The sequence below is a fragment of the Amblyomma americanum genome, chromosome 1 (genome assembly GCF_052857255.1).
Source record: "Amblyomma americanum isolate KBUSLIRL-KWMA chromosome 1, ASM5285725v1, whole genome shotgun sequence".
Classification (NCBI taxonomy): domain Eukaryota; kingdom Metazoa; phylum Arthropoda; class Arachnida; order Ixodida; family Ixodidae; genus Amblyomma; species Amblyomma americanum.
The window spans coordinates 70,410,982-70,423,768 of NC_135497.1; the positions used below are offsets into that span (position 1 = coordinate 70,410,982).

General features: G+C 46.5%; 1 protein-coding gene across 2 annotated transcripts in view; it reads right to left on the reverse strand.

Moving 5' to 3' along the window:
- Positions 1–10,816: 10,816 nt before the first annotated feature.
- Positions 10,817–12,787, reverse strand: part of LOC144112983 (uncharacterized) — a 49,702-nt gene continuing 47,731 nt past the window's right edge. For both annotated transcript variants that reach the window (XM_077645835.1, XM_077645836.1), the window contains one exon: positions 10,817–12,645. In XM_077645835.1, coding sequence (XP_077501961.1) covers positions 11,936–12,645 — 710 coding nt within the window. In that variant the 3' untranslated portion in view covers positions 10,817–11,935. The remainder of the gene's footprint in view (positions 12,646–12,787) is intronic.

Below are 12,787 nucleotides of genomic sequence, written 5' to 3' on the forward strand. Positions count from 1 at the left end.
CAGGTCAGTGGGCACGCTCGTAAACAGTGACTTCACGTCAAATGACAGCAAAATTTCGTCGTCCTCTACAACCATGTTGCGAACCTTTTCAATGAAGTCGTGTGAGTTGTGTACGTGCGTTTCGCTTTTACCAACCAAAGGGGAGATAACACGATGCAAATAGTTCGACAGCTTGTGAAGCGGGGAGCGGGTGAAATCGACGAATCTTACCTAGAATCTTTTTATATTCAGACGACGGCAAACACGCTTAATCGCAACGAAGGCAATCTACCCCCGATATACTCCCGCTGCTTGCGTCATACCATGAAACCTATATAACTTACCTTCACTCCTGTCTTTCTTTCATTGTGAACAAGGCCCCCGTAAGCCGGGGCCGAAACGTCATCCTTTTTAACGATTGGTCGGCGCTTGAAGATTTTCCGCCATGAACATACCCGACCAGACGGGTTTCCGCCGAACCCTGGATTTCATCGCACATCGTGAGGCGTATGGCCAACCGATCATCACTGAGATTCGCCGCTTCATTTCATTAGAAACCCGTGCATCAGCATTTCAAGGTCATCTTCAATTCAACTTAACCTGCAAGGCACGGGATGTGATTCCTCGCTCCTTACGCCTGAACAGGCCCGTTGCAAGCCGCTTTGGTGTTCACGTTGTTTCGAAAGCCGAACGCCTTCTACAAGCTAGGATCATGGTCTGCAGAGAACAGGTCCGCTCACTAAAAAACCAAGCCTTCTTCGCACGCCGCCGGCTCGAGTGCAAGTGCCCCGATGATTTTGCCAGCATCCAACTGCACGCCAACTTCCATGCTGGTCTCCGCTCACGTCGGGACGAAGCCGTGCACGAGAGAAAGCTTTAAAGGCTACTACCTCGTCGCATGGACATTTCCAGAACTGCTAACCGCACCACTGTGCACAACCTTTCGTCACAGAAACTGGACGACGCTGAGCTCTCAGTGTTGAGCCTCGGTCTCAATTTCAATTTGGGACCAGAGCCGGACATAAAAAAGATGGTATGCGCCGTGGAAACTGCGGTCAAGAATGTGGAGCCTTCCCGTCGCGACGAGGCACGCACCCGTGTCGTCAGCGTGCTGTCCAAGCTGAACCGGCATCAAGGACTTAATCCTCTTTTGCCCGAAGAAAGAAAGGCACTAAAGAGATTGCGCGGCAATGAGAACATCGTGATCCTGCCCGCGGACAAGGGAAACGCAACGGTCGTCTTGGACAAACGAGAGTACGTGAACAAGATGACGAGCATGCTGGAAGATGAGAGAACCTACATGCCACTTAATCGGGACCCCACTTCAAAGGTGCAAAGGGACTTGCAGAAACTTCTGGCTGATGTCTTCTCCTTTGTCCCGCCACAACACAAGTCCCTCTACTACTTCCTCCTCTGCCACAATGGTTCCGCTCCCGCTCAGTATGGACTGCCAAAGATCCACAAAGAAGGCAACCCAATGCGCCCAATCGTCGATTTCACCCGCTCCCCGCTTCACAAGCTGTCGAACTATTTCCATCGTGTTATCTCCCCTTTGGTTGGTAAAAGCGAAACGCACGTGCGCAACTCACACGACTTCATTGAAAAGGTTCGCAACATGGTTGCAGAGGACGAGAAATTTTGGTGTCATTTGACGTGAAGTCACTGTTTACGAGCGTGCCCACTGACCTGGCCGTGAAGGTTTGCACAGATGCGCTCCAGGCGGATGCAACCCTACCGGAAAGAACACCCTTTGAAGTTCCAAACCTCAGCAGACTTCTTCAGTTCTGCTTGTCAAACACCTATTTCACGTTCCGGGAGAGCATATATAAACAGGTTCATGGTACGGCTATGAGAGCATCAATTTCTGTGACCGCTGCGAACTTGACAATGGAGTCACTGGAGTCCCGCGCCCTTTCATGCTTCACGCCACGCCCGAAAGTCTTTCTTCGTTATGTGGACGACTGTTTCTGCATAATCAAGAAATCGGCTGTGAGTACATTCCTTTTGCACCTGAACAGCATGGAACCGGCCATACAGTTTACCACGGAAGAGGAAGTAGATGGCCGTCTGCCTTTTTTTTTTGGACGTTCTGGTGAAACGCAACGGCCCTGGAATATCATTCAGTGTATTCCGGAAGAACACGCACACTGGCATGTACCTCAACTTCAGTTCCGTACACCCGACCTGTCACAAGAAGTCCGTTGTTGCCTCGCTTGTCCGCCGATCGGAGAACCTCTGCTCTACGCTGGAAGAGAAAAAGACAGATCTGGACACCGTTCGCCGCGACCTGATGGCTTCGGGCTATCCCAGTTCTTTTATACGAAAATCCGAGAATCGCCTAGCTCACCCGCCGCCACAGCAACCCCAGCGAGAGAAGAAGAAAAGGATTCCGATACCCTACGTCCCGGGAGTAAGTGAAAGTTTATCCCGCATATTCCAGTCGTACGAAGTCGACGTCGCACATGTACCCACGCAGAAGCTGCGACACGCGTTGGTTACAGTGAAAGACAAGATAAAGGAGAAGTTCCCGGGCATCGTGTATAGGGTTCCCTGCGCTGATTGCGAGCAAGTCTATATCGGTGAAACAGGTGATCTTCGGAAAAGATTGCAGCAGCACCACAATGATGTCAAGAACAAGCGCGTGGCAACAAACGCACTAGCTGATCATGCTATCTTCGAGGGCCATGACATCGACTGGGACGGCTCGAAGATAATCGGAAAAGAAAAGAGCAAGACGACAAGGCTTTACCTAGAATCTTTTTATATTCAGACGACGGCAAACACGCTTAATCGCAACGAAGGCAATCTACCCCCGATATACTCCCGCTGCTTGCGTCATACCATGAAACCTATATAACTTACCTTCACTCCTGTCTTTCTTTCATTGTGAACAAGGCCCCCGTAAGCCGGGGCCGAAACGTCATCCTTTTTAACGATTGGTCGGCGCTTGAAGATTTTCCGCCAATTACTGGCTTGTATACACATTGTACAATATATTTGTTATTTCTCTGATGAGCTATTTATACGCATGCATATGTTGGGTAACCCTCCTGTGCGTCATCACTGCAAACTGAATTAATGACCTCCGATTATTACTGTGCGCCAGCCACGGCCACAATTGTTCTGCGAATTTTCAAAAATTCGTTTCTCGACCTGCCTTGGTCGCGTTTCCCTTCCCTTTGTGTCTACATTAAACAAGTAACAGCAATAGGGCATGGCAGACGAGCCATGCCCTAAACCATGCAAGCCTGCAACTCATTAGCAAGGAGGTAAACATGCACATTGTTAGAAGGTGACCTTTTCTTGGTGTATGTGAATGTAGCACTGCAGGATATTATGTTGTCCTTTGTCTACTTATGCACTCTGAATTCTTCTGCACAAGTTAAAGGCTGAAACTTTTGGCTGGCTCACTTTGTATGCGTATACTCATTGCCATATATTTATATATTTCAATGCAAGTGAAATGTTTTACTTCATTGCCATTTACCTGAATCTCTGCAAAGTTATTGGCATGCATATATATTGATTGATGCACCATTTGGTTATGTATACCATACTTATTTTGACAGTACCTCCACTTTTTGCACCATACTGGAATTTTTCGATACTGATTCTTTGGAGTGGCTGCCACTGATATTGACATGCTACTGATGCCTAGAATCACCACTTTTGTACATCTATTGAGAAAACTTGTGTATTCTTTAATAAAGTGTCGTTTGCACTGAAGTGTTTGCGCTTTTCCTTCTCGAGCGAGCGCCTTAAGCAGCTGCTATGCAGTCGCGCCGCTCGCCACCCTGCACCATGCCGCCTCAACAGACACGTCGAAATACACGCCGCACATAACGTAAGTACATAGGAAATCATGGAGGAAAGCAGCGCGGGAGCAGTTAGTCACCTAGTATGCACGAAGCTTGAATCCAGCTAGCGCCGGCCAGCACCACGAACGCGCGAGCAACCGGCCGCAACCAACCGCCTAAGCACGCGCCGCCATATTGGATTTTTGGGTTGGCTTGGCTGAGCCGCTGAGCTTGTCTCAGAGAATTTTGAGCAATCCATGTGTTTACCGCCGCTCCCAGGCACCGCCACCGTCACATTCAAAAATCGGCCCCATTGACTCTACGGGAATGTCACACCCTTGCTGCCCTTGCCTCAGTGTATTGTAGTGGTTATGGAGAGCGCTCAAGAGACGTTAGAAGAACGCGCCGCACGACATGAGAAGTTGCGTAACGAAGATGCGGCTAGAAGTTGTGCCACGTCCCGGAGTGACTCTTCAACTGCGGAAGAGACCGGTTTGAGTTCTCGAGAGCGTCGGAATGAGACGCTGCGTAGACGACGTGCCGAGGAAACGAATCTTTCGCAATTCAACTAGGGTTAACCAGACCTAAACCACGGCCAATTTTTTGGTTAAATGCTATGTACCAATGCCAGTCAATACAGAAAAAAAAGGAATCGCAATCGTTTATTTCTGCAGATGAGAGTGAAAAGCATCACGAATTATTCGTAGACGGTGCACGCGTTCGATCACAAACCAGAACTTTTTTTCCAATTCTAGAAGTGTGCCATAAGGCATGGTTTGAAAAGGGGTAATTGAATGTAGGAGAAAGAAGAGCGAGTCAAGACCAGTTTCGTTCAGACAGCCGCAAAGGTTGCCGGTGTAGCGACTGTCCCTTGTCTACTTCAGAAAATGAAAATGGTTGTTGCGGAAAGGAAATGGCGCAGTATCTCTCATATATTGTTGCACACCTAAACCGCGCCGTAAGGGAAGGGATAAAGGAGGGAGTGAAAGAAGAAAGGGAGAAAGAGGTGCTGTAGTGGGCGCCTCCGGAATAATTTAAAGACACGCTAAAATCAGCTCTCAAAATCACTTTAGACCGATGCGCTGAGACAAGTGCCGAATGCAAGGCTACAGATGTATGTTCAGTACTGGAACATGCAAGGCAAAAGTCTGAATTTTTGGTCAAGGGAACCAAGGGTGCTATCGCCAACAATTGGTGGAATGCTGTGTGCATATAGACGACGGAAAGCAGCTTGGAAGAAACTTCTCATAAACCAATGCCCAAAAAATTGGTTGGATTATAAGTGTGTTGTAGTAACATTTAAGCGCACTGTCTCCCGCGCAAAGGAGGAGTATAATACAAATCGTTATGATTTCCTTTCGCAATCATGAAATAAACGAGCTTTGTTTAATTTCATGAGGCGAAAAAGTGATTCCACCGGCTGTCAACATTGAATCCCTCGTTCAATCCCCTGCTGACATCGCCAAGACCTTAGAGGGCATTGCGTGTGGCCTAGAGCTTCGCTTTACATCTGCTCTACCTTCTCCAGCTATATTCACATGCACCCCAAGTGATTTAACTGAGGTCTCTATGCCTGAGCTGTCGCAAATCGTTCTGCGCTTTTCCGCAGCGGCTCCTGGTCCCGATAAGGTCACTTCATCTATTATCAAAATTTTGTTCAATGAATCTCACTGAAGACCTATTAGGTTAACCATTCCATTAAACGCCCTTGGATACCCCATGAGTGGCGTCTGGCTGAAATAGTTCCATTGCTTAAAAAGCAAGGGGAGGGTTTTACTTTAGACAACAGACGCCCTATTTCATTAACATCGATCCTAGTGAAATTGGTGGAAACGGTCCTTCTCAGTCGTGTCGTGTCTTTCATTTCTAAAATGCTCTCTTGAATCCGTGTCAAATTGGTTTCAGGCCTGGCTGTTCAATTTGGTGTGCTCATACTGACCTAGAGAGTCCTATAAAATTAGCTCGATCGCAACAGTAAACAGTTTGCTGCGCTTGTCACTTTGGATGTCAGTAAAGCATACGACAGCGTTGAGCACTCGGCTCTGTTACTCAGATTACAGGAACTCAACTCCCCAAACTATTTTGTAGCCGGGATTTCTGCATTTTTGGAAAACAGAGAATTTTATTGCGGCTAAAATAGTGTTTCGTCTAGGAGATTTCAACAGACAAGAGGTGTACCGCAAGGATCAGTTCTGTCACCGGTTCTTTCTAATAATTTCCTAAGCCCAATTTCATGCATTCAAAATGTGAAAACATATGTGTGCGCGGACGATATTTCATTTTTGCATCAACACGGTCACAACGTGCAATGATCCTCCGCGCGCGCATTGGTTGCGTGTGGCCCGAGGAACGACGGGTGCGTCACGGAATCGCGACGAGTGATGTGTGTGACGGATGCGGTGCAGTGGAAACACTAGAACACCTGCTCCTTCACTGTACCGCGTTCGCCGATGCTCGTCGCGATATGCTCGCGTCCTATAGGGCGCAGGGCATACTACCAGACTCCATCAAGGCGCTATTGTGGCCGCAGGGCAGTGCGCGCACTCGTGAGCGAACTTTGGTGAGCCTCTGTGCATTCCTCGAACACACGGGCTTGACGTCCCGTTTGTTCTCCGTCAGGTAGTTACACGCAGTGACCGAACGCTCCGCGAGTTCTACCTTGAACGATTAATAACTGGACGCCCCACTCCAGTTGTAACCAACACAGTGCTGTGCGCGTGTATGATTTAATTCCTCTAAAATGAACTAATCACGCGCACAACCTGGACACATTTCTTATTGTGTAAATACTTTGTACATATTACTTCTCCCTCTATCCTCTCTTCCTGTCCCCTCACCTCTTTCATTTCGTTTCTCCATTCTGCCTGCTATCTTTTATTTCCGCTGCCCCAGCTCAGGTTCTTCACTATCGATGGCAGATGCCGGGGCTAGCAAAAATATTTTCCTTCATTTTTACTATTATTTTTAATAAAACCACTACCACCACCATCAACTGGCGATGTTCACACTCTTTATCAAACTTTGCGAAATTACCTCAGTGCTCTTGACAGCTGGTTAGGAAGAATTCATCTGTCCCTTAATGTGAAGAAATGCGCATTGTTAGTACTTCCGGTTTCGGTTCCTGTAAATATTTGCCTTGTCTATAGAAATAACATAATTCCTCAAGTACAGACGGCGAAGTATCTCGGAGTAATATACGACACTACTCTATCCTTCCTGCCTGGCGGCCACACACTGAGCAAGTTTCTGCAAAAGGAGTTCGGGCCATTGGCATCGTGAGTAGGCTTTGTAGTGCTAGGTCAGGCATGAGAAGGCATACGCTTTTGATGATTTATAAAATGTACGTCCGCCCAATTTTGGAGTTCGGGTGTGTTTTATTCTCAGGAGCTCCTGCCTATAAACTTCGCCCTCTTGTACTCTCGGAGCGTGAGTCGTTGCGCCTTTCTCTGGGGCTTCCAAAATATGTCGCCAATGCTGTACTGCACCTTGAGGCGCGAATCCCATCGTTATCAGCTAGGTTTCGCCTTTTAACAGTTCAAACATTTTTAAAATTGTGCGACTCAGCTCTTCACGCCTCCAGTACAATATTTCTTAGTCAACCTTCCGCCTTTTTTAGTGCCGCCTGGTCACGTTTTCATACTCCGCAGATATGTTACGTGCAGTCCCTCCTTGATGCCATAAACATTCATTTCACAGATGTCCGCCAAATGTATAACAACTCATCACCTGTCCAGATTGAATTCGATGACATTTTCCCATCGAATGCAAAGCTGCAGCCCTTCCCGCTTCTTCAGGGTCTGTTGCAGGACCACCTAAGGTCCTCTCCCTCTCAGGTTCTTATTGCTACCGATGCCTCGCAGGATCGCGAAAAGGCAGGTGTGGGAATTCTTTCGCCTTCACTGGGTTGGTCTTTTTCTCTCCGTCTTCCTGACTACACTCCAATTTATCTGGCAGAATTATTAGCAGTAATCTTAGCTTTACGAAAATTAGAAACTACCTTTCCCAGGTCGTGGTTATGACGGACTCTCTGTCCATTTGCTCTTCATTATCCTCACCCACTGAGTCTCGGGCATTACGCCTCTTTAAGTTCCTGATTCCGCTCCATCTAAATTCGGTAAGGTTGCTTTGGGTACCAGGTCACATGGGCTTTCACTTAAACGAGGTTGCAGATTTCTTAGCAAGAGCCTCTCTCTGCGGCCCAATTGTTGATGCCCTGCCAACCTGTGCATATACAGCTGCGGTGAGGTTTCGCAGCTACACAATATTTCAGGAATTTTCTGCCTCGGCTCTTACATCATCTCCCGAATATCAGCATCTTCTGCATCCTTGGAGTAGCAAAGACTGGCGCTCGCGCAGACTAGAAGTCTCTTTCACGCGTTTGCGTTGCCGGGTTCCCCTTCTAAATTCCTACCTTCACAGATCTGGCCTGGCGGCTTCCCCATTGTGCCCTTTTTGTTCCGAGCCTGAAACAATAGATCACTTCCTGCTGTTCTGCTGCCGCTTCTCTCATTTGAGGAAGCGTCTTTTGCAAGTTCCATTTCATCAACTGGGTTTGCCTGTGTCCTCCGCGGTTGTTCTTTCCATTGGCGCTTTTTTGCTTGGACGAAGCGACAGGAGTGAGCGCTCTGCTGTGCAAAATTTCCTTCAAGGAACGCAGCGACTACCATTCTGATTTCCTTTTCCCGCTCTCAGTCAGTACGACATTGAAACATTACAGGCAGTGTATACTATTATGCACATTAAGCCATTGTCCCGTCTTCGATCTCCAAGTTAACAGGACCCCTGTCCTTGTGTCTTCCAATCTATCAGCCTACATACTATTACCACTACTTTTCCCGTCAAAACTTTCCTGTATCCAGCAATTAACCGCCTGTGTCTTGGCCACTCCCCCGCAATGGGTATGTGCCAGCAACGTCTGAGGCCTTCCTTCCTACTAGCCACACAAGGTGGGGACCTTGTAGATGACTCCGGTCCTGCACGCACTGAAGGGGTCCTTGTGCTCTTTAGGGCACTCTACTTTCCTCTTCACCCTGCGGCAAAGCTGAGAAGGCTGATTCGGGGCCGAGAATAGAACTATGAACTCTTGCTTTGCCTACAATCTTCCTTAGCCTATGCAAGAAGTTATGTACATACCGGATTACCGCAGTCTTCACCTCAGTACCGCCTCTCGCCTTGATAGAACAGTTGCCCGGAAGTTCTCCGAACAAAACATCTGCAATGTTTTATAACAGATGGGTCGGGTACCCTGCCGATTCCAGCCTGTGCAACCGGGTGCAAAGTCTCGAGCAGATTTTATGCTCACAGGACCTGTCGACTCTACTTTTCACAATGGCCCTGACAATGCCACGTTTCACCAGCTTGGAATGTGACGATGTGAATGGAAGTAGCTGTTTAGCGTGGTTCATACCACCAGCATACGTGCTCTGGGAGAAATTGTCAGAGGTCAAGGAAACGAATTTGCCCTCCAATTGGTGCTTCGTTGGTTACCTTGAGAGGTTTTAGGGTGTCAAAAAATAGGTTAAAATCGTCCGAGGTTATGGTCTGACCCAGAACATTGCCCTTGTAAAGTATTATTAAAGCAGTCAACTAATCAGAACTTTGATGACACCTCTGAGCAGAACATCAGCTAGCTGAAGACCAGGCCAAACATGACGCAATGCAGATTGCTTCTCTTCGGACGAAAAGCTGCTCTTCATAATCTACGAAGGTGGGCTGCAGATAGAACGAAATGTTGGAAATGCGCAGTCATTCTAGAACCTAACAGTCCCATATACATCTCGACGGCTTCGTTCCCTGCGTCGCTAAGGCATGTGGCCAAAGAATAGATTGATATCGATGGACATGGTGCCAATCCCCTTGAGCTGATTCTTTCAAGAACCTTGAAACATCGTGAGGGTTGCAAATAAGGAAAGGATCCTGAATAGTCAATAAGGGCGCCAGAGAACGTTGGAGGTACTTGCCCACTTGGTGTTGCGATGTGTCCCTCTTGGAAACAGTGACGAGAAAAGGTTTCCCTTTCTTAATGCGAGTCATGGATGAAAAGAAAACGGCTAGGCTCAGACATCACTTTTTCTTATGGAGATAGCCAGCTTGGTCATCCCCACGTCGGCGCAAAGTCTCGCTGCCGCAGTTCACACTTTTTGCACATTCACATTGAAATGGGCAAAGCTGCTGTTGATGGCCTCAATGGCGTGACACTGGCACTCAGCCTTGGAAGGGAGGACAATGTCGCCTTGTCAGACTCGAGGCTGGCATCATGAAGGCTGGCCGCTACGGAACAGATTGCTACGTCCGTCTTGATCACAGACCTCTTCGTAAGGCGCCATACAGAAGCAAGCACAAGAAGCATAATTGAGCACGAGCAGCAAAGAATAAGGATGCAAGGCTTGTGGATGACTGCACCATGTGCGACATAAAACAGCGGGGGCAATTCTTTAATTTCCAAAGTTATCATTGTTCTTTATTAGAATCGATCTAAGCAAGGGCTTTCATGGTTGCTGAAAGAATGACAGATTTAAAATTTCCTCCAAAGCAACCACTAACACTAATGCAAGTTGGTCAAATCATTTAGGGAAATTTGCCTAGCTGGAGTAGATTTGTAATGAGGGTGTAATTACTAATAAGTGATTAGGATTAAGCCAATCGCAGCCTTACAGGTAAATAAAAGCTATGCAGCTTCCACAGAAGCCTCTTGGTTAAATAAAATTTGTTGACAGAGCGACCGCTTCAGTAAAACAGTGGTCCCGGGTTTGAATCCCGAACCATGACTAATTATTCTTTAACCACGAGGTTTTCGTGGAAGCTGCATAGCTTTCCTTTGTAGCTGTAATGTTCCGCTTCGGTGGATGTCAAGGAGTAATTACTCCTTTATTACCACAGGTTGGTGTGTGACTGTTAAAGCAATTTCATCAGATAGAATAGCCTTGCTATGAAGAACACCACTGAGTGCGGAAGAGAGCAAAAGAAATTCCATTGTCGATGCAAGGCACAATTATGTCTGTGCATGCTTGAAGTATAACAGTGAAAAAAAATGAACCGCAGCTTTGTGAAGAAGCAGGCTAACCAAAGAACTGCACTGCTTTTGAGTTTTAATGCACAGTATGTCATGTGAATTGTACAAACAGCCAGAATGTATTCAACATCTTGTAACAGCAAATGCAGTAAATGCTCATGTGCACTAAGCAATTTCACACAATTGACCTAAATTGGAGCTTGACAATACACAAGATTAAAATTATGTTTTTGTCTCCAGTATGTAGATTATTTTTTATTTCAATAAGCACAGATCATTGCAACTTATGTGAATAGATAGCCTTTTTAAATAACAAAAAAAAAACAAAGATAGCCTGCTCAAATTGAAATGTTCACAAGCATTTGATTTTCTGACAACCAAAAGAGATTGTAAATAGAATGCTGTGGACCTAATAGTCGACGCATATAATGCCATTATATCCAGCAGAGACAGTGCTCTCAGAAATCATGAGGCAGATGCTGGCGACCTTTTTTCATTAGTTCTCGGTCCAAACAACACTGAGCTCTTAAAGCCTGCAAACTAATACAAAACACATCATTATGTGGCTGAACACCTATTTGTCCCCAATCGTTCCTGCCACTAACACTGCTTGAATAAACACAAAAATTTTCACAGCAGCAGATGTTCCTGTACTGTCAATTATAGGGGCAGTGATAGTAATGAGCTAATTTAAAATGAACGTCACTTAATATAGCCCACTCAGACCGCAAGATTAAAAAGAAGTGTTGTGCACATTTTGACTCCCCCAAATTTCTTCACTGAGCCAGGCTGACCACTGGCACGAGCCATAAATATTGGGTGTAAAGTCTTTCAAGGTCTCTCTTCAAAAAGTAGCCATGCCATCCCTGTATGCCATGATTTTATGTACGCTCATGCAAGTTTACGAGCTTAGCAGGCTTGCAATCCTTGCTCAGGAAAGACTTAGCCTGACTTTCTGTGTATTCGCTAAAAGCAAAACAAATGTTATCCGAGAAGTCTGTCAAAATGAACACAAAAATAGAAATGTAGACAACAAACAGAGGTTAGCTACCAATGGCTTTCATAAGGCTTTCAGCTAAATCTCATTAGCTTGAACACAAAACAGGAGCTAGCAAAACATATTAATAAGGGGAATCATGGGCCACTGCTATTCCTTGTGCATTGCATCCTTGTGGTGTTTCAAAATATACCTCCTGTAGAATTTCTGTTGGCACAAGTCACATTGGAAGCGCTTTTCACCCTTATGGGATCTCACATGCCTCACAAGGCTTGTCCTATCTGGAAAGCCCATGGGGCACAGCTGGCACTGATATGGCTTTTCACCCGTATGGGTACGGATGTGTGCCACTAAGTTACTCCTCTTTGAAAAGCTGCTACCACAATGGTCACATCGATAAGGACGTTCGCCAGTGTGAGTGCGCAGGTGTGCTACCAGGATACCTTTTTGTGTAAAGGTGCTATCGCAGTGGTCACAATGATAAGGACGTTCACCAGTGTGAGTGCGCAGGTGTTCTGTCAGGTTTTTCTTGAATACAAAGCTGCTACCACACTGGTCACAATGATAAGGACGTTCACCGGTGTGAATGCGCAGATGTGCTACAAGGTTGCACTTTTGTGTAAAGCTGCTATGACACTGGTCACAATGAAAAGGACTTTCATTGGTATGCACTCTGAGATGCTTCACAAGATGGGACTCCTGTTTGAATCCCCTGTTGCAGTGGGTGCATTCGTGCAGGTTCTTTCCTGCCGGTTTGCCCTGGTGGCTACTCATGCCAGGAGTAGATTCCATGCAATGGCTGAGATGGGAAGAATCTTGGCCAGAAGATGCACTGTGTCTGGTCTGCATGACCACAGAACCTGCATTTAAAAGGTAGAATACTTTCAGTAAAGTAAAACAACCAACACTTCACCGTTCACTTGGAGCTAGAAATGCGAGATGTCGAGGACGCACTCATCAAAAGCTGTGGGTGTTTACCAAAAGTTCGATAGGTTAACCTTA